The 21,160-nt window shown below is 33.8% G+C and overlaps 4 protein-coding genes across 6 annotated transcripts; 1 reads left to right on the top strand and 3 right to left on the bottom strand.

The window, feature by feature from the left end:
* Positions 1-3,201: 3,201 nt before the first annotated feature.
* Positions 3,202-7,235, top strand: LOC129320281 (calcium-dependent protein kinase SK5-like). Of its 2 annotated transcripts, none has more exons than XM_054965646.1 (7): positions 3,202-3,940; positions 5,094-5,237; positions 5,539-5,691; positions 5,776-5,939; positions 6,247-6,414; positions 6,524-6,748; positions 6,912-7,235. In XM_054965646.1, exons 1-7 carry the CDS (start codon positions 3,394-3,396, stop codon positions 7,056-7,058), a joined length of 1,548 nt encoding a protein of 515 aa, XP_054821621.1. In that variant the 5' UTR covers positions 3,202-3,393; the 3' UTR covers positions 7,059-7,235. The 2 variants fall into 2 exon arrangements, with proteins under 2 accessions (XP_054821621.1, XP_054821622.1); XM_054965647.1 differs by having other exon boundaries at positions 3,209-3,940; positions 5,824-5,939.
* A 53-nt stretch (positions 7,236-7,288) lies between these two features.
* On the bottom strand, positions 7,289-8,992 carry LOC129320282 (uncharacterized). Its single transcript, XM_054965649.1, has 3 exons — positions 8,683-8,992; positions 8,348-8,491; positions 7,289-7,772 (listed from the first exon to the last, which is right to left on the bottom strand). Exons 1-3 carry the CDS (start codon positions 8,857-8,859, stop codon positions 7,629-7,631), a joined length of 465 nt encoding a protein of 154 aa, XP_054821624.1. The 5' UTR covers positions 8,860-8,992; the 3' UTR covers positions 7,289-7,628.
* A 540-nt stretch (positions 8,993-9,532) lies between these two features.
* On the bottom strand, positions 9,533-10,056 carry LOC129319761 (VQ motif-containing protein 31-like). Its single transcript, XM_054964832.1, is given in 2 exon segments — positions 9,533-9,729; positions 9,732-10,056. Coding segments are annotated over 2 exon segments (522 nt in total).
* A 3,130-nt stretch (positions 10,057-13,186) lies between these two features.
* Positions 13,187-18,022, bottom strand: LOC129320987 (protein SUPPRESSOR OF GENE SILENCING 3). Of its 2 annotated transcripts, XM_054966704.1 has the most exons (7): positions 17,867-17,959; positions 17,229-17,319; positions 15,493-16,548; positions 15,051-15,348; positions 14,650-14,894; positions 13,876-14,033; positions 13,187-13,686 (listed from the first exon to the last, which is right to left on the bottom strand). In XM_054966704.1, the coding sequence occupies exons 3-7, from the start codon at positions 16,528-16,530 to the stop codon at positions 13,470-13,472; spliced, it is 1,956 nt and encodes a 651-aa protein (XP_054822679.1). In that variant the 5' UTR covers positions 16,531-16,548; positions 17,229-17,319; positions 17,867-17,959; the 3' UTR covers positions 13,187-13,469. The 2 variants fall into 2 exon arrangements, with proteins under 2 accessions (XP_054822679.1, XP_054822677.1); XM_054966702.1 differs by lacking the exon at positions 17,229-17,319 and having other exon boundaries at positions 17,867-18,022.
* Between the last annotated feature and the right edge of the window lie 3,138 nt (positions 18,023-21,160).

Below are 21,160 nucleotides of genomic sequence, written 5' to 3'. Positions count from 1 at the left end.
CATGGGAGTATATTTTTTGCTCTTGTAAGTGACATTGAATCTATGCCATTTATTGAGGTTTTATAGTAATTGTTCTTTTTATGGTTCTGTGAAGGACATTTGGTAAGTGTTTCTAGTTTTCCTTGTTTTTGCTCATTTTGTTTAGTCATCTATTTTATAAATGTCATTTATTAAAACTATCTTGTTTCATAGTTTCACAATTTCATAAATATCATGATGCAATTTGTTGCTTAGCTTTCCTATAGTTTTGATTTTGATTTTTAATTTGTTCAACAATCATGATATAATTGTAAACCATTTATTTTTGATATAATTGCCATATGCTTTTATTGTCTATAGCAAAACTAAAAGCAAATCACACAATGGATATTGCTTTACAATATGAAGTTCAAGGTGATGGTTCAAAAATTAGGAAATCTTTTGATATATTGTATAAAGATTCAAAGAATGATTTGATTATTAAATATAGTCACTTACGGAATTTAGCACTTTGAGACGTGGTTTGTGTAAAATGTTATTTCTTACAATACTCTTATTTTCTGGCATAGTTTTTACATCAAATCCTTAAAATTGTTTTACTATTGAATTTTTATTGTATTTTTGTACAACTTTTATTGATAATTAGGAAAGAAGCGAAAGCAGAAGCAGGATCTCTACTTTCTAATGTTGCTACTGGAATGGAGGAATTGTACAAGAATGATAAAAGTACCGTATGTATGTTTTTGTTGATCTTGTTTATGTAGATGGCTTGTTTTGAAACACGTGCAAGCTTTCCATTTTGTCATATGCATACAAAATGCAATCATTTTTGTCTATAATCACTTTGTTTTGTAATAAATATAATATAAATGAAATACTTGACCATGATCTGCTTGACTAAATCATTCTTAACATCATAATGAAATCGTGACAGTATTCATAATTTCATAATGAACTTCCCAAAATTTATGTTTCAGGTATTAATAATATATTGAGCCTATCATCTCTTTTATCTATTAATGTTTGCAACTTCAATCATTAACTTATGATTGGCATGTCAATTTATAGTATTGGATTAATGGTGGTGTGCTTTATATTATGATTTTATCATTAATATGTTTTCTTTGTTATTTATATAATAAAAGGCATACTTGTTATAGCATTAAATCACCCCATGTCAGTTGTCATGGGGAATCTAGATTTCTTACAAGATAATTGTAAATTGTAATCATCTATTTAATATTCTTTTTAATTGTTGGTTGTAATTTTATGGGTGTTGTGTATGAATGCTTGAATAACCTACTTGTGATGGCTATTAATTTTTATTTTAGGTATAATATTTTAGATGCAGTAAAACATAAGGTTTTGACTGAAGATGAGAAAAAAAAAGTTCAAGTCATGAAACTCTTACACGCATATTATAATTCAAGTGAGCTACAAGGAAATGCTGATTAAGGGATTTCTCTGAAAGATTAAATGAAAATGTGACTATATTTTAAAGTGTACTTATGACCATTTTTCTTATTTGTTTTTTTATAGGGTATAATGTAGTTTAACATGGGCCTGATGTTGTTCTTACTATTATGGTATTTTTTTTAATATGAGATGCCTTATGGTCTTTATTTAGCATTTTAAAGTTATTTGACAAAAAGATAGACCAAATTTAATGGAATTACTATTTTAAAATGCAATGTGAAAAACCTTTTCCTCCTCTCTTTGGTATTTAAAGGGTTGATGAGTGAAATTGTGATGTAATGGTGTATGTGTGTATGTGGTGTATTGTATAAGTAGTCATAAGTCTAATAAATATGGTTTGGATGTTAGTAATGACCTTTGACACTTGTATATGGTTTTAAATACTCTTTATTGTGAATGTTTGTGAAAAAAGTGTGAAAAAGTATTTAGATGTCTAACTTCCTAGTATGATTTGTTTTGAAAGCGAAACCCATACATTAGCTAATTTATAAAAAGAGCTTTTTATAAATACCTAAATCATGTCATTCAGATATCGGGCGGAGAAATAGGCTAATTCAAAAATTGCCCGAATTTTGTTATTAAATGATAGTATAATTTGTTGTCATGGGCGTGCAATACTCCATGGCATGTGTTAAAAAGAGTGACAAGCCGTGGCGTAATGTGCACAAGTTGTGACGCACTGCTTTATTTTCAACATTTTGAGTTTTTCTCACTATTTTAAACTTCTTTCACTCCTCTGAGTTATTCATGCTTCTGTAACACTATTTTGCCCTAATTAAAGTCAAAATGTATAGTTTTAACTTATTTTAAACTATGAAAACTTAAGATCCCGTTATTTCAAATTACAAACTTGGTAATCTCTTTATATGTCAATTCTTTAATTATCATGTATTATGATTTTAATTATGATTAGATAAAGAAGGATATCACAACTTGCTATTAGATTTTACAATTAACAGGTAATTTGAAAGAGATTACACATAAATTATTTCTTAGGCACACTCATAAATATTTTTTCATATTGATTTACATGTAATCCATAATCATTTTCGTGTAATTACAAGAGCATTGACAGTTAGTGCTCTTTGTACATTTGATTTACATGTAATTCACAAGATATTATATGTAATTATCCAAGCCATAATCCATAAGTCTTGCACCTTAAGCCAGAATGCGTGCACCCTCAGTCAAAAACCTTGCACTCTAAGCTAAATTCTTTGTACCCAAGTTATGAATCTCACACTTCAAACCAGAAGCCTTGCACCTTCAATCAGAATCCTTGCACCCTTTATTTGTTTAAGTTTACATGTAATCCTTGATGATTACATGTAATCACAAGGTGTTGAATTTTTTTGATATCACTTTTTGACGACCTTTCACTTATCGGCTGGAGCTCCAGCAAGCACACCGTCAACTATTAGAGGAGTGGTTCGATCGAATTTTGTGCATTTTTTTAATTTCTCTTTAGTTAACATAAAGAGGCATTTTGGTCATTTGATCAAATTATTTTATGAATAAAATAACAGACTAAATCCTTTAAGCTACTTTGATCTTTGGGCACAATTTTGATCTTAACTGGGTCTTTTTTATCAATTTTTCCTAAAACCTATATATATTTAAAATAATTTATTTGGAAAAGATTTTCTACTCTTAAAGAATCGAGGTAAAATCTGACCATGGGATGGGGAGACAGGGGAAGAAAACAGTACCACAGAAGCGGTAAACAAAAAGGAGAAAATTTATATAAAGAGGATCAGTGTAGTGATAGGGAAGAAAGCACTCCCGGGGAGAGAACATAGGATGAAAAAGATGGTTTCTTTGCTGTGAAGTAGGATAGGGGGATTCAGGGTGAGTAGTCCTAGGTATTTTTCAACGTCTTACAGTCTTCCTTCTCGCTCTGTCTCTGTTTTCTGACATAGACGTCCGGAGTAGAATCGAATGGAGAAAGCGAGCATAGCCACTTTTCCATCAAAACCCTTATGGGTTCTCCCCTATCGAACCCAACAACTCTCTGAACTTTACACATTGGGAAGGAAATTGGGTCAGGGTCAATTTGGCACCACTTACCTCTGCACAGAAAAGTCCACTGGTCGTGCCTATGCCTGCAAAACAATCCCTAAGCGTAAGCTAATCTGCCAAGAGGATTACGACGACGTTTGGAGGGAGATTCAGATCATGCACCATTTGTCCGAAAATCCCCACGTCGTCAGAATCCATGGCACTTACGAGGACTCCTCCTCTGTTCATTTGGTCATGGAGCTCTGCGGAGGTGGAGAGTTATTCGACAGGATAGTGCAGAAGGGGCATTACAGTGAGAGGCAAGCAGCTACGTTGATCAGGACCATTGTTGAGGTTGTCGAAGCTTGTCATTCTCTTGGGGTCATGCATAGAGACCTCAAACCAGAGAACTTCTTGTTCGATAGCGTCGAAGAGGATGCTAAACTTAAAGCCACTGATTTCGGGATGTCTGTTTTCTACAAGCCAGGTTGATTCTCAAGCATATTTATCTTTTTCTTCTTGTATCATTTTTGCAAATCTCGGGCATTATTGTATGTAATGGCTTTTAATGCTTGCGCAGTTTCGCCACCACGTTGGCAGGATTGTTTTTTTTTTTTTGGACGGTGCCATCATTTCAAATTGTAAAAGCATATGATTATTTGCTGATTTATCCTACGATCACATCGCCGCATTTGTATGCTTTTCTTTTGGGTGCATTTTGAAGGTGGAAAATGGGGACAATAATCATTTGTTTGGGGGCACCTTCACCATTCTAAACGTTAATTGTGGGCCCATTCCTTAATTAAACTCAGCTTTCATCGAAGTACTTTATAACTACGTCACAAAGTGAAATGATATTATCATTCTCTTACGTTAACTTCCATTGCTAAATTGGAGTGCATTTGACTTAGATCCTTTCGTCTTCGGATGATTTCTTGTTCTTAGGGATCCTCAGCAGAAGCTCCAGATTAATTTGGGAATGGCTGCTTCAGTGGCTCAAGTTCTCTAGCAAAATGCTTCTTGTAGTCTTTGCCGGTTTTTTAATTGAATTCTTATCAATCTGAGAGGTCAACATTACACTGCTCATTATGGAGGGTTCATAATATGGGTTCAAATTTCGGTTCTTTTCTCCATGAATAATTCTCAGTCGAGCGGAGTAATGGACCCTGATGTCCTGCATTACAGAAATTTTGAACTATCGAAATCTGACGGGGAGTGGAATGACGTCTGGGCTAATAATGCTGCTATAATAAGCTGAATAAACATATTTAGACATATAGACTAATTATTTGCTATTCGTTGATATTGTTTAAATGATTCTGATGTACTTCAATACTCTGGATATGCTTCCTGCTTTTAGTGCTTGCTTGCATCCTTTATATGCTGCAGTTTGTCTAGAAATTTTGATCAAAAGTTCCTAGTCGGTACACATCAGGTTCCCAGTTCCAAGTGCTAATTATGAGTTGGAAAAAGTTAATAGAAACATATGAGCAGTTATTAAAAATTAAATAAGACGCAATAGTCTTCTCGTATAGGTGGGACCGAAAGTTTGATTTTTCGTCTCTTCATTTCTGCCATTGTGAAATCAACAAAAAACATTTTCCCTCTGTGAATGTCTAACCCAGTGATATAATTTCCAGGTGAAACCTTTTCTGATGTTGTTGGGAGCCCATACTATGTTGCACCAGAGGTGTTACGCAAGCATTATGGACCTGAGTCAGATGTGTGGAGTGCTGGGGTTATTTTGAACATCTTATTAAGTGGGTTGCCACCTTTTTGGGCTGGTAACTACCTGCTATTCATATGTTAAGCTGAGATCTCCCCTCGTGCAATGCAGAGAATTTTTAACATCTATGTATAGGAAAATAACTGTATAATATAAAAGTAATGAAGAGAAACTTTGAAAATGATAAACATGTAGACAATGGAGCTCAAAACGCTAAATGAATTTAGCCAAAAATATGTGTTACATTAAGTACTCATAACATGGGCATAGGGAATATCAGTTGGGGATGTAAGCTTATTTTCTTGATTTTCATCTATTCCTCAATGCTAATATTGTTGTACTAATTCTGCCACCTGCAGAAAGTGAAATAGGGATCTTCCGACAGATTTTACTAGGAAAATTTGATTTTCAGTCAGAACCATGGCCTAACATCTCAGAAAGTGCCAAGGATCTAATTAGAAAAATGCTTGATCAAAATCCAAAAAAGAGGCTTACAGCCCATGAAGTACTCAGTAAGTCTCTTTAATCTTTATATTGAACTAGGTATGATAATTGGGTTTTGAAGCATTAATGCTTAAGCAATTCTTAGAATGCAGTGACTTCTGATATACAACATGCAGTACTAAAGTGGTTTGTTGTGTCAGCCCACCCATGGATTGTTGATGACAATATCGCACCTGATAAGCCCCTTGACTCTGCTGTTTTATCACGTCTGAAACAGTTCTCTGCAATGAATAAGCTTAAAAAGATGGCTTTACGTGTAAGGCTTCATATTATTTTCTTGCTGAAGTTAAATGGTGTCTTTGTGCTAATAACATGTCAAAAATACTTAATTGTGTTAATTCTTGTTGCAGTGAAAGCATTTTCAAAATGCATTTATTTGGTCACGTTCAGCTACACTTCAAGCAATGCACTTTTTTAAATCAACTGGATGACATATGTGAATCCAGATACTTTACATGAATTCATATGGATTAAACTTTTACATGACGCTAAGTCGTTTGATTCATATTTTTCTGCAGGTCAAATTTTAAAATTGTGACATTGACTGTCTATCTTAATCACAGGTAATTGCTGAGAGGCTCTCTGAGGAAGAGATTGGTGGATTGAAGGAGTTATTCAAGATGATTGACACAGACAACAGTGGAACCATAACTTTTGATGAGTTAAAAGATGGTTTAAAGCGAGTGGGGTCTGAACCTATGGAGTCCGAGATCAGGGATCTTATGGATGCAGTAAGATGAAGTGTTCAATATTTAGATTAATCTCTTGTTATTCATTCCACCTTGTCTTCGACTTTTGAACTTTATAGTAGGACAATATCTTATCGTGTGTCAGTGACAGGCTGATATTGATAATAGTGGAACAATTGACTATGGTGAATTCATTGCTGCGACTATCCACTTAAATAAGCTGGAGAGAGAGGAAAATCTGTTGTCAGCTTTCTCCTATTTTGATAAAGATGGTAGTGGTTACATAACCACTGATGAGATTCAACAAGCCTGTAAGGAATTTGGTTTAGGCGATGTCCATATTGATGAAATGATCAAAGAAATTGATCAAGACAATGTGAGTATTTATTGTTTTTCAATTGCAAGTTTTCTTGTACTGAGCACAAGTTCCTCGGGATGATATGCCCCTGGCATCATTATGTGTGTCGGCCATTGCAGAACTAGAAAACCTCTTAGTTTCCAATTTGCTTGATAAGATTAATGGGAAATTTGCTGTGCAGGATGGAAAAATAGATTATGGGGAATTTGCTGCAATGATGAGGATGGGCAATGGAGGAATTGGAAGGCGAACCATAAGAAACACACTAGATTTCAGGGATGCTCTGGGATTGATAGGCACTGGCTCTAATGACATCATGAATGGTTAGCTTAAGCAATTACTTGGTAATTATATATTTTGGAAAGAACACTTGAGGTGTCCATTTCAACTATTAGCAAATTGTGTTAACGAAAAAACTCCACCATCCTTGTTGAGATTCAAGTGGGTGTGTAATTTGCACCGGCCATGCATTCAATTGGTTGGTTCAGCAAATTGCTCTTGCTAATCACTGGTGTTCTCTTCGTAATCAAAGGCTATTGCGCCTACAAAAGCTAAAAGGGCAATCAGGAATCGCTATACATGTCAACATTTATTGCTAAAATATTTCACGAGTAGGATGCCTTGCATCCCTGCAGAAGCAAATGAAGCAAGAATTGCTTCTACGTTGCAAAAAGCTGTTCATAATAAACACGATTCCTGCAAGAGCTGTTTAATATTTATATACGACACACAAGAATGGTGCAATATTTTTTTAGTGAGAGCGCGCCAACTTGTAGAGGCGTGGGAAGATTCAAGGGAATATCCCCGTAACAACCTACTAAACGGAAGGGCCATCTGAGCGACATTTGTAGTGAGGCTTACTTGTACAACTGACTTCAGAGGGTCTATTTGCTCCCTCTCAAAGTTTACTAGCAATTGCAAGATACTTGGTGTGACGACCGATTGCGAAAACTTTGCCTGTCTTCTTCCTCTTAAACTCTACGCTGACAACAGCAACAGCCTTTCCAACGCGTAGAGTCCTGGCCTCGATCTCAATGTCCTCCTGACGTAACATGGGACAGAATAAAACCTCAGATAGAAATGAATCGGAAAAACTCAACATTTCAGCAACCATGCTCTACGAGCAGAGAAAATAAGAGAATTATGAATGCAGACCAAGTCATTTTTATTGTGATAGTTTATCTTCTAAAGGGGTCTTGTTTGAATTGTTGCTAGGTCGAAAAAAATGAACAATTCATCTTCCAGTTCTGTAGAGCCGTGCGAGTCAGAAAGCATCATATGAGGAGTGCAACGGATTTGTAAGGATATATACTTTTATTTACTGTACAGGGCAAGACACTGTTTTCTGAGGATATTCTTGAACAATTATAACAAACTCAGTGAGAGAACCTTTGGATTAGGAATATGAGGTTACTACCTGTGGTTTAATTTAATAATAATAATATAGTTAGGCCGGTGAAATAGGACGCGGTCTGTTGTAGTGAGGTAACAAGGACAATTACTAAAGGCTCTTACACCAAAGCCTTTTCTTCCTCACAAGTAAATAGCCCATTTCATACAAGCAACAAAGCATCCATAACCAAATGCACGACAAATCATAGTTGAAAACATACTCACATCGGCATACGCAGCATCCAAATATGTCACGTTGATTTCCACAGAAACTCCCACCTCCGGAGCTCCGGCGGAGTAAATAGCAGCTGAACCCAACAAATCAACCAGCGTTGACGTTGCCCCGCCGTGCAAAGAATTGAAAGAATTCTTAGGAGTGTGAGAAAACCCATTAGATAAGAAAAAGAAAAGTTGAAAGAGCAGCTATAAGATAACACATTTGCGAACAAGGATCATCGGATTTATGTAAAGGTCGCGAGTGAGGAGCGCATCTCAGGCGCAGCTGCGAACGTGGGAGAAAGAAGAGATGGGATAATACAGTGTAGCAGAGAAATTAGTACCAGTAAACGAGGGGGTATCTTGAAGGAGCAAACGACACGGCCTGGCTCAATTAGATCGACGCGAAGGCCACTCATGACAAGGGGTTCCAAAAATCTGGAAGGCAACTCATGAATCACTGATGCAATTTCGTTTCCTTTCTCTAATTGGAAGTACCTCTTCACAGATTCCACGTCCATCCTCTCTGTTGTTGAATTTGTCCCCTTTCTGCAACCTATGCCTCACAAGTCACAGCTACCGGGCTGCCACACGCCCACGCCAATGGAACAAGTTTTTTGCCCCCGGCGGACTATGTAAGAGATTAAACGAAACGAGAGGCTTTTCTTATTGCGAATGTCTGTATATATTAATAAATGCTGGCTTTGACATTTCTATTTTTATATTATAGATTAAAGACTCAGATTATTTGTTGTTAAAAATTTAAGAATATTTGAATTAAATTCAACTAATTCAATAAAATTAAACATTGATGAAGAGAAAGCCAAGAAGGGCAAACATCGGGCGTTCGCAGCCAAAAAAAAAGGGGGGGGGGGGATTTCGCCAAGCGTAATGCTATTTGAAAATGACCGAACAAAAAAAAAAAAACCTATCCACAGTAAGCTTAAAAGAAATAAATTTAATAGTAGTTTTTTAAATATTTTTTTACCAAGATTGAATATAAAATAGATGAATTCTTTAACAATAAAATATTCAATTAAATACTTGTAGATAAGAAGAGTACAGAAGGAAAGAGAACACATTCGGAAGTCTATTCACTTATATTCGAAGTACTTTTGCCATATGATGTCATGATATCTATAATCTGAAGATAGGAAAGATATAAAGCAGAAACTTGAGCATGGTCACTTGAAATTACAGTTTCCCACTTGCACTCGGAGATACCAAGGGGAATAAAGTAAGCAGTTCTGGTTCAATATGTCCCGCCTCAGATCGTGGAGATGGATGCAAATAAAACCGCCTCTCTTTGATAGCTTTTTCTTCTTCTTCTATGTTTAGATCAGGTATTCCTGGCTCTTCCTTCATTTCTTGCTCTACAATAGTTAATCGAGAAAAATTGTTGAAGGAGTTTTGGGACTTGGTATTTGATTTGAATTCCCTGAAATGGGACTTAAAGGAAAGCTACAATCTCTTGACTTGCAAGGTGAAAAATTATAATGGTGGTTGGTTGATTTACAATAAAAAGAAGGTTTAACTATTTCAAGTTTAGGCCTTGTATATTGCCTCCTCTCATGGAGTTTGGCTGTCCTCCTTACACTGACATCTTTTACCATCTTTACTTGCCATGTGCAGTTTGTTGGACTCGTTAATCGTTGTACAACTTCCCTGAATGAATCTGTGTTTGTCTGAACAAATGTTGTTAATGATTCCCTTTTCATGGTTTCTTTTTTATTTGATAATCAGATTTATAGTCACCTGCAATTAAGATTAGACTAGGATCAACAAAAGGGGAAAGTCAAACATAAAAATGATAAATGGCATAGTTAAATTTCACATTGATAGCTCCATTCTACAATTAAGTCAAAAAAACTATAAATCAATGAAACAACAAGACTACTAGCTCTAAAAGAAAAGAAACAAACAAGAAAATTAGGTGTAATCACAAGTGAAGTGGTTAAAGGCATTAAATGTGAATTCAAACTCATAATAAATAAAGAGTCATAATGCATAATCTACATATTTAAATGAGAATAAAAATGAAAATGACTTTTTATATTACCCAAGAACAAGAACGTGACATACCTTAAAATTATGACTAACTGAGAATATATATTTGTTGACTTTGAGAGCTTTGTTGGTTGTAATGAACAAGCTTTAATTAGATGATACTTTTCATCTTAGAAAGAGAAGAACGATGGATTATTAAGCAAGGAGACAAAAGAGAAATTTTTTTTATTTTTTGAATGTGCCAAATAAGAAAGAGAATGGCCCACAAAAAGAAGAGATTTACATTACAAATTTTCGATACGTGTTTGTTATAAAAGGCAGCGATGGGTGCCATTTTTGTCCAAGTGACTGCCCAAAATAAGATTGTCTCAACTGTAATTCTAAGAAAAGCATGGAATTTAGGAGAGTCGAGTAGAATATTTGACTATTGTGTTTTAAAAATAATGTGCATTTTGGTATGACAGAGTCCTGTTACCACATACTATAGATTGGGAAGATTATGTTGTGTGTTAAGAACTAAATCAAGTTAAGCGGTTAACTTGTTTTGGGATCCAGTTAGTGGGCCAACGAGTCTATGACCTACACATGCATCGCAACAATTTCTTCTAGAGATAGATTCTTTAAAATCAAAATACACTTGTATAAGTGGTGGATGTAAATAGATATAAGACAAACATGTAAAATAACATTCTTCCCCGGCTTTGGTTATAAAAAAGGTGAGGAAAAAAAGGTCTCAATTCATTAAAACAAAATAATTTCTTTATTTAGGATTCATACATAATTTTTCCTAATTATTTTACCAGCCTAGTTGGGCTACTGTGTTGCCTCCATCAGGGGAGAACTTGGCAAACATGCTAAAAGCCACATAAAACCTCCAGGCTCAGTAATGATTTATATTAAGGAGAATCATATCTAAAGACTATTCAAGCAAATTATTCATAAATAAAAACTAACAACAAGTCACATTAAAAAAAAAAACGAGCTACGTTTTTATTTGAATAATAATATACTCTATATTGACCCTTGCCTTTGAATAATTATTTTTGAGTGATTTTAGATTTGATTCTCCCTTTACATTAAGCTAAAATAGCTAATAGAAGTTATCCTCAATAAAAAAAAAGATTAAGGTCAAATTTTACCCTGTACTTATTTTTTAAGAGTATTGAGCACCTATACTGTTAATGGGATAATTTTATCTTTAAATTTTTTTTTAAGGAGCAAAAACTTCTTTTGTTAACCAACTGTTAATTTTTCTCTTTTTTACTGATGTGGCATGTGTATAAAGCTTACGCATAGTGATATGTAAGAATTTGACCATATCTTTAGTGTTAATTTGCCTCTAAATTTTTTTCTAAAAGCGTTAAACACTGTAAAATCTTTTTCTAAAAGCGTGAGGCACCTGAAGTCTTATTAAAATAAAATTTAATAAATATTATTAAAATATTAATTATTTTAATATTTAATAATTTAAATATTATTATTTAAAACATTGCATTACTCAATTTAATATCTGAATATTTTTTATATTTTGTAATTTTGTATTAAAAATAAAAGGAATAAACCTCAATTAATGAAGGAATTTTTTTTTCCATCTATCCCTTTCCTTCTTGTTAAGTAACTTTTTTGTAGACAATAATAAAAAAAGTGATATCTTTCAAATAAATATTTTTGTTGTCATATTATTGGTCTTGATTTGTCATGTTTCTAATTTTACTCCTAACATTGTAAGATAGAAAGAGCATATTAAATTTAAATAGTATAATATTTTAGAGAAAAATTATTAGTTGACCCAAAAAATTAAAAAACTTAACCAATATTAAAAATATAAATAAGTTCCAACATGAAAAGGCGTAATAATTCAGACATTGTCTTAAAAAAAAATTAAAGATCGATATGTAAAAAATAAAAAATTATCTTCAAATTTATAAAATACTAATTTAAATTGTTAATATTTAAAAAATAATTTATAAATTTTGAATGAATATTTATAAATAATAATATTTAAATTATTAAATATGAAAATATTTATTAAATTTATTTTAACAAAACTTTAAAATACTTAATGCTCCTAAAAAAAATTTAAGATACCTAATGCTCCTAAAAAAAATTAAAGATAAATGAATATCAAAAAATATAATTAAAATCTTATTTGCCACTATACATAACTCTATGACCATGTTACGTTAGCATAAAATGACAGAGTTAACAACATCTTAACAGAATAACGTTTTTGAACCCTGAAAAATATTTCAAAGGAAAATTACCTCAATTAAAAGTAAAAATTACCTAACACTCTTAAAAAATAAGTATAAAACAAAAGTAAACTTTAACCTATAAAAAATTGACATCAGCAAGGCCTTTTTGTTGTTTTCCTTTAACCAGGATTGGCAAGGTTAGCTCCGGGATGATTGGATGAAATATAAATAATAATCAAAGCTTCAGTATCAAGAAAATAATCAAAACTTCAAACCCTCTTCCTTTTTTTTTTTTCTTTTTTGGAGAGGGAGGAGGGGTGGTGGAGGAAAAGTTAAAGAGGAAGAAGCAAGAAACCGCATCAAGTTTCATGATGATGATGATGCTGGACTGACCATTATCACAGCAACCAAATTAGCACGACTCGATGATGATGTTGAACTGACCATTTTCAAGGCAACAAAATTAGCACGAACCCGAGTCGTAATCCTTATCAAGCTTGAAATATAATTTACGTTTTAAGTACCGTTCGTCTAGAATGAAATTCCATGGATAGAAAAGATAATTTCAATTAAGATTTAAATTAAAATTAATAAAGTAGATTTTAGAAAAAGACGAGCAGCGAAACACAATTGCAAGGTCAGTAAATATCAAAATAAGCCATCCATAAATAAATGCCAAAGAACAGAACAGACGAGCCATCATTTTCCAGTTCCTGCCCGGCTTTTCTCAAAACTGAAGACAAGAAGAAACCTCAATTTTCAAGTTCGCAAGCCTTAAAAAGGTGTAGCCAGTTTGTTTACCAAAAAAGGAAAAGCCTGTAGCCTGGGCCGTCCACGAGGAACAGTCTCCAACTATATATAATATTGTCCATCTATTTCGCTGTGACTATCTGTATCTGTATGCGTTTATGTATGACCCAACCATGGCATCAGGAACTGGTTTCAGGGCGAGATGGGGAGTACTTTTTCATGAGTTCGGCCAGTTGTTCATCGAACCGTTTCTCCATGTCAACCTCCTCCTCCCAATGCCTCCGCCTCATCGCATCAAGATTGTCCTCGTGAGCTTTCAGCAATTTCTCCTTTTCCGCTACGAAGCTTTCCATTTCTTTGTCTTGGATTTCCACGAATTTCAGATATTCGTCAGCCCTACCACCAACGAAACCAAATGTATCCTGGTCAAGATTTAAAAAAAAAAAAAAAAAAACCACCTAACTGCGTACATTCAAATCAGAATCACCCACTGCTTTTCACAATGTCTAGTTCGAAAAAATAAAATAACACTATCAGATGCACATAAGCAATTAACGAATTGAACTTGTACTTGACACCTCATACCTGCGTCTCCGCTCTTCCGCATTTATAGAACTTGCACTGGACTCCTTCACCTTCTCACGTTCTTCTTGCTGCATCCTCTCAAAATCTTCTTCCTTAGCATTCCTTGATTCATGAATGACTTTCATCTGATCCTTAAAAAATTGTTCTTGCAGGTTCATCTTTCAATGAGAAAGGAACAATAGTCAGACGAAAATGACCACAATGACTAGAATTTTCCCATTGCAACAGCAATAAATTGTAAGTTGAGCCGTAGATAGGGGGTAAAATAGAAAAAATTCATTTGTCAATACAAACTGAGCCAGAACACTGGGTTTATTGGCAGCAATAGCATGCGTCAGACCTCCACGACATTTAAAAAAACAAAAAAAAAAAAAACCTGGATAAAGAGCAGATCCTGATTTTTCCAAAGAGAAATGTTATATTTTAAGATATTAAGATCAATCCTGGAAAATATTCTGGAGGAGTCAGGGCCAGTAAAAATAGATTTAGGATTTCGTTTGTCTTCAAGGACCATATAAAACTTCTCAAGTGACAATAAACACATGTATTAAACCCACCACTAAAACAACTCATCTTTGCTCCTCTCGAGATAATTAGACGACTTATTTTTGAGATGATAAGTTCAAACAAGACAGGTCATACAGAAATCCGTATACTAAGCTCAACTTTATTGTCCAAGATATAATCATATCGTGAAAGTTCATGGCACAATCAAACAGACATCAAAGAACAGTTCCCCTGAAATTCAACATGAAATTTGTCTCATTTTTTTACCTCTTCCTTGTTTTCCTCGTGTTGCATTTTGGTTCTCAATCTCACAATGCGATTTTCCTCCATAGTCTTCCGCAGTTTCTCAGTCACTCTGCCAAATGATTCTTCAAGAGCCTTAGCATGCATTTTTTCTTTGACAACCTTGTTCTTCAAATATATAAGCTGCTGGTTGTCCTCACTCATCTGTCGAATTTGGTTTGTAACCATCTCATGGTATGATCTCATCTCATATTTCAGTCTTGACTTACCTACATGATTTCAGAGAAAGAAATAAGACAGAAAACAATGTCAGCACATTTGTGTCTCCATGGAACCAACATGGTGAATCTGCAACAGGTAGACATCAAACAATCTGCAAAATGCCTATCAAGAAGAGGGCAAATGAAAAGAGGAAGGAAGTGAACCTTGGGAATGCTTGTTGAAGAAGTCCAGGTCATCTTTAATAGCCATGTAACCATAAAGCTGGCGATCCCCTCCAGGAAGAAATAAAATACGGTGATTTCTAAACCAAGCATCTCTATTAGTCCCATTATCTATAAAATGCTTGTGCAGACGCTCTGCCTCAAAATAACCCCTAGCTGAGGCTTCAAAAATCAAAACACTCATCCCACGATGACCTTGTGGACCATAAGCGTGCCTAGCTTTCACAGCACCATAAGAGCTAAAATAATCAAGAAGCTCCTGGTTACCCATACCTATCCACTAAACACAAGGACAGGCATATTTTCAGAGAGGTTAAGCATGTGTTGCAAGTTGCAACATTAATGTGAGAAATCAAAATCACATATTAATTATAATTTCAAATGTAAGTCAATATTGGATGCAAACAAGGAAATATAACCATACCTTCTCATTTTCATCTTGTTCAAGCCTTGTATTCTGAATGATAACCATTGGAGGCCAAACTATTTCATGATCTTTCTCTTCTTCTTTTAAGCCTTTCCATTTACCAAAAGCTTCGCCAGGTGGAATTACTGTAGTACCTCTTCTGCACAACTCTTCATCCAAAAGTGATGCAAGTTCCCTGTGGACCTTAACCCTTTTAGAACCCTTTGTCTTGGCATGGGTCATCAGCGGTTGCAGTCCTCTGTACCAATCAATAGAACCAGGGCCACCTTGACAAGCTGGACAGTGCCATTGCCTTTCAGGCTCATTGATTTCGTCAACAGTCAGGCTATCCAACATCTCAAAAAACTTCTTAAACCATTTGCTGTTCTTCCTAGTCTCATGGCTCTTTTGACTGCTATCCGATTCATACTCATCACTCATTAGATCATCATCAGTATCTTCCATAGCATCAGAATCATCCTCCCCCTCATCATCAACATCATTATTCTTCTCAGTGGACTCAAGTGTGATTTCATTTTCTCCCTGGGGGTTGGGTTTAGGCTGCATTGAATTAGCTCTAGATTGCCAATTCCAGCCATGCTCCAATGGAGGGCTAATCAAAGGATTTGGAGTCACGTTTGTACTTTCAGAACTACTGGTAGTGGTAGATACCTGGGGTCTTGCATTTCCTCTGCCAGCAGTTCTCTTAAAGTTAGCATTTTGTGCCTGCCAGGGATTCCCAGAAGCCCGCCCAGCACCTGCATGGTGCCGGAGGCCTGGCTTTTGAGCCACATCTGTATTCCCCAATGCTCTAGGGTAAGAATTATGAATTGAAGGACCCCATGTTTTTGCAGCACTGCTTCCAGCTCTGTTCTTGGACTTCCTTCCATATACCTCCCATCCACCCTCTTGTCCTGAGTCTAGGTTAGCATCAGCAACACCTTGAGACAACTGCTCAATATTTGGGTTGGATTCATATATGCTTTTCCCTTTGGACAAGGAATCATTACCATTTGCCGCAGTAAATGGTCTTCCACTCCCCCTTCCTGAACTCATCTTTCCAGTTGCTCCCCACTGGATCATGATTATCATTGTTGTTAGTCATGCATAATGACAGAGCAAATCCATTACATAAGGAATCAAAAAAAGAAGAAACTATGATATGATATCAATTAACTCAATTCATCATTCATAGCAACAACGAGGACATGTCACCCCTTAGTCCTGAATATCAATTAACTCAATCACTCACAATGGAAGTGATGATATACTAAAGGAAATTAAACTCACTACAGCAACGAGCAAAATAAGAACACAAACACAATCAGATATAACAAGCACTACAAGAACAACTAGATTGCACTGTTCAAGATAAAATCATGCTTTGACAATACATGAACTCGGCAGTTAGAAATCAAGAAATGGTCAAAGAGGGAGGACTAGTGATGCAACACTACACAGTCTCTGAGTAAAATAAATGCTTTGCAAAGGAAGCCCCTACGTGCAAAACACCTTACAAAAGATTTTTGCATAACGAACGGAACACTTCATGATTTAAAAATTATCTTGTGCTAGTCCTAGTCAGAAAAGATCATTTCTTGAAATTAAAACAAATCATAATTCCTTCAGAGGTCAGGAAGTGGCAAGTCATAGAGGTTTTTCCACTGGTTATAATGTTAAAAAACAAAAAAAAAAAACCTCTAAAATCAACCAGAGGCCAAGTTGACATGCTTATAGCGTTCAAGGAAACTTACCAACACTAAAAATAGTAAAACTAGTTCCGCTATATGTGAAGCTTGACTCTCCAGTCCCTAGTTAACTCAGACATAGGTCTTTTAAGAACATCTAAACACGAAAGAAACAGAAAACCAAAGAGGATAAGGGATTTCGCTTTCTTTTCGCGGCTCCAGCAGACCAAAGTAGTTAATATTATAGTAAACCAACAGCAGTAATTAATATTTCCGATTAACATCCAAAACTAACCAGTGACCCGCTAATTCTTGAAACAAACGATGGGAAAAGCTTTGCCTCTTGAGAGAGAGAGAGAGAACCTTATCAATGTTCCAAGAAAACAAACAGCGATAGCAGAAAGCCTCCCTAATTTTGACGAGGACGGTGAACAGAAATTAAAGATCTGTGTTTTCAATATATTTTATCCTTACTATACATAAGCTTGCAAAAGAACGACAGCTTCTACGAAAAGTGCTGCTTGTAATCATCCAATAACCAATGCAGATAATAAAAAAACGATTCTACCAGCGATTATTCCGATTCTATTATGACTATTTACAAATAAAAGGCGAACATCAGACCATCCCAAAGACGCAATGGATACAGACTTGTGCAGATGACAAATGATACATCCGCACTAAAGTAAGTTCAAAGTCAGTACCTGCTAAACTAATCCGATCGCCCGTAAAAGACGGAAGAATGCGGCGAGTGTGCAGCACGCGCCACTTCAGTAGCAAGGAGTGGAGTGAGGGCGCGAGAGGCAGAGCAGGATATGCGTGACAAGTGAGAACGAAACTGCGGGGAAAGACCGAGGCTCTTAAAGGGCACAGGGTCTTTCGGACTTGAAATTATTATATAATTTGATTCATAAGCGTACAGAATACAAAGTGCAAAAGACGCACAAACAGAGGCAATCAGGCATGGATTCATCTCGTGCGTCAGACGATTTGATCTGAAAACGTGGATGACTTAGATTTAATGCATTATTGTATATTTTTATTTCATATTTATTAAAATAAAATTTCATAAAATTAACACAAAAATTAATAAGTCTTTTTATCATTGGCCTAAATTTAATTTGAAAATTTTATATATTAATCATTCAAATTATTTTATACAGTCTAAATTTAATATTAATTTTTTTAAAATTTATATATTTTGATAAGTGAAATGTTTAAAATTAAAATATATAAAACTGGTACTTTTCTAAAAGTATTATATAAAAAAATTACAAATTAAAAATTTTAAATTTAAACTCTACAGAATACATTTAAATAATAAATATACAAAAATTTAAATATTAAATTAGCCTTTTAAATTAAAAATAAACGAGATTGGTAGTAAAATAATATTTTAAATTTAAACTGGATTTTTTAAATTTTTATTTTAAAATATAAAATATAAATATAAAATAATATTTTAAATTAGATCATTCAGAATACATTTTAAATGATCTAAATATTGTCCCCCTAAAATAATGAACACCCAAGATAAACTCGACCGGCATGAGCTTTGAGCATAGGGAGAGAAAAAGCCTTGGCAGTATAAAACGCATTGGATTTAATATTATCTTTTATACATACTTCTTTAGAAGTTTTTGAACAAGACATGATTCTTTGCTGTTTCGCCAAGGCAAGCAGGTAATGTTATATATTCCCTCCTCTGTTTTGGGGTAAGGTGTGAAATATTTTTAATCAAATTTAATATATTAATAAAGAAATTAATTATTTTTAAATTAATATTATTTTTTTATATTGATTCTTATTAATAGGATTTTTATTTTAAAATAAATATAAAAAAATTTATTTATTATAGGCACTTAAAAAAAATACATTAATCACATTTTAAAATATTAAAATATTTTATATTTTTTAACGTTAAACCTTTCAAAAAAATTTACATTTTTTAACGTAGGAGTGTACATGATTATGAATTAATATTAATTAATCAATATAATTAATTTTACTGACCTTTTTAAAAAAATGCTTCATATTATTAGAAAACAAAATTACACACGAGAGCAAAGATCTAACAAACAAGTTAAGACACCCAAAAAGAAAGAAATCATCAAAAAGAAAAAAGTAAAAGCTATCTCCTTGCAAACCAAAAGCATACTAAGATACAGTAATCAGTCTAAGAGTCTTGTTATTAAAACCATGATAGCGATAGGAAAGGGTGGTAGTACAGAGACTTGTTCAAACAAAGAGCCCACACCCTTGCATGCCCAAGCTGCAAACAGTAGCAACTCTGACAATCCCTCTTGAAGCTAGAAGGAAAACACAACACTAAAAACTAAAATCAACTTTCAGGTCAACTAAGATCACCATGGGATTGGGCTAAAAACATTCATAGTCGTTACAGATGATCTACAAGAACAAGCCATAAGTAATGTCCAACAATCATCATCAATCATCAATCAATGATTTATACAATTTGTATAGTTTTTTTTTTAAATAAGAATACAAATTGTATACTTAATACCATATATTTATTACTATTGACAAAATAAGTGTTCTTTTTTCTTTTTACCAAACAAAATAAGTTTTCTCGATAACAAAAGATACATATGCACACACACATTTTATCTATAAATGTAATATAATGTAAAATTTACTCAAACTTATACCATTGAAACACCGCCCTGTACGCTAAGGTAAGAATTAGGCACAAAGAACCTCCAAGAATAACCTTACTCTAAAGCCCACTTTATGTAGCATTTTAATTTTTTTTCTTAAATTTCTTTCCTTGAAAAAACAGTTTAAAAAGGAGAACTAGATTTTTTTTTTTTTTTTTTACTCTGTGCAAGAAATTGATCTACTTGTGACAGGTTCAAATTATAATAAAGGGAGAATTTCAATTACCAGGGATGTGACATTATTTAAAATGACACCCAAAGAATTATAAAAATTTGCTTAAGGACCAATGCACCAACATTGAAAATAAGTTTTCAAGATAAATTACCATAGCGTGTTTTAAATACTTTTTTTTTTAAATCCACCTCGCTAAAGTTCCATTGACGATCATTGGATCACTGCTAGACCACCTACATGGAGGCTGCAAGAGCTCTAGAGGCAGGCTGTTGGAAATAAATATCCAAAGGTAATCAAGGAGGGTTTGAATTCAAGACTCATTGATGCACCAAAAGGGTAATAACTACTAAATCAATGAAGCTCCTTGATTATATATAACCAAAATAAATATATATAACATGACTAATCTTCCAAACCAATCGCTAAGTAAACTTGTTAATAATATTATTTGTTATTTTACTAATAGAGTTTGTTAATCTATTGGCAAAATTTGTTAGTAATACCTTCTACATATTTAACCCCTGTGGTGTTTTAAATCCCTAACTTAACTTGTAAATTTATCAATGTTACTTGTTAACTCATTGGTAAATGTTGTTGATAATACTTTTTAAATATTCAATAGTTAAAACTCTAATTTAACTTGTTGATTTACTAATACTACTTGCTAATTCACTGGCAAAACTTGTTAATACTTTTCAAATTTTCAATCTTAGTAACTTGCTAAAACCCAAATTTCACTTACTAATTTACTAATATTACTTGTTTATTTAAATTTTAAATTCAATGATATTTATAAAGTATTGTCTCTAAGTTTTGCTAATGAGTTAATAAGAATTGTTAGTAGATTAATAAGTTAAGCTAGGACTTTAACAAGTCACTTGGATTGAATATGTGTACGGTATTGCTAACACGTTTTGTTATGAAATTAACAAGTAGTATTAGTAAATTAACAAATTAAATTAAAGGTTTAACAAGTCATTAGGATTGAATGTTTAGAAAGTATTGTCAGTGACTTTCGCTAGTGAGTTAACAAATAACATCAGTAAATTTACAAGTTAGGGATTTAAAAAGCCACAGGGGTTAAATATATATAGAAGGCATTGCCAATAAGTTTTTCTAGTAAATTAACAAGTTCTATTAATAAA

This window comes from Prosopis cineraria, unplaced genomic scaffold (assembly GCF_029017545.1).
Source record: "Prosopis cineraria cultivar Desert tree isolate PC_DT_omini unplaced genomic scaffold, ASM2901754v1 PC9, whole genome shotgun sequence".
Taxonomy (NCBI): Eukaryota; Viridiplantae; Streptophyta; class Magnoliopsida; order Fabales; family Fabaceae; genus Prosopis; species Prosopis cineraria.
This window is presented reverse-complemented; position numbering and strand designations above follow the sequence as displayed.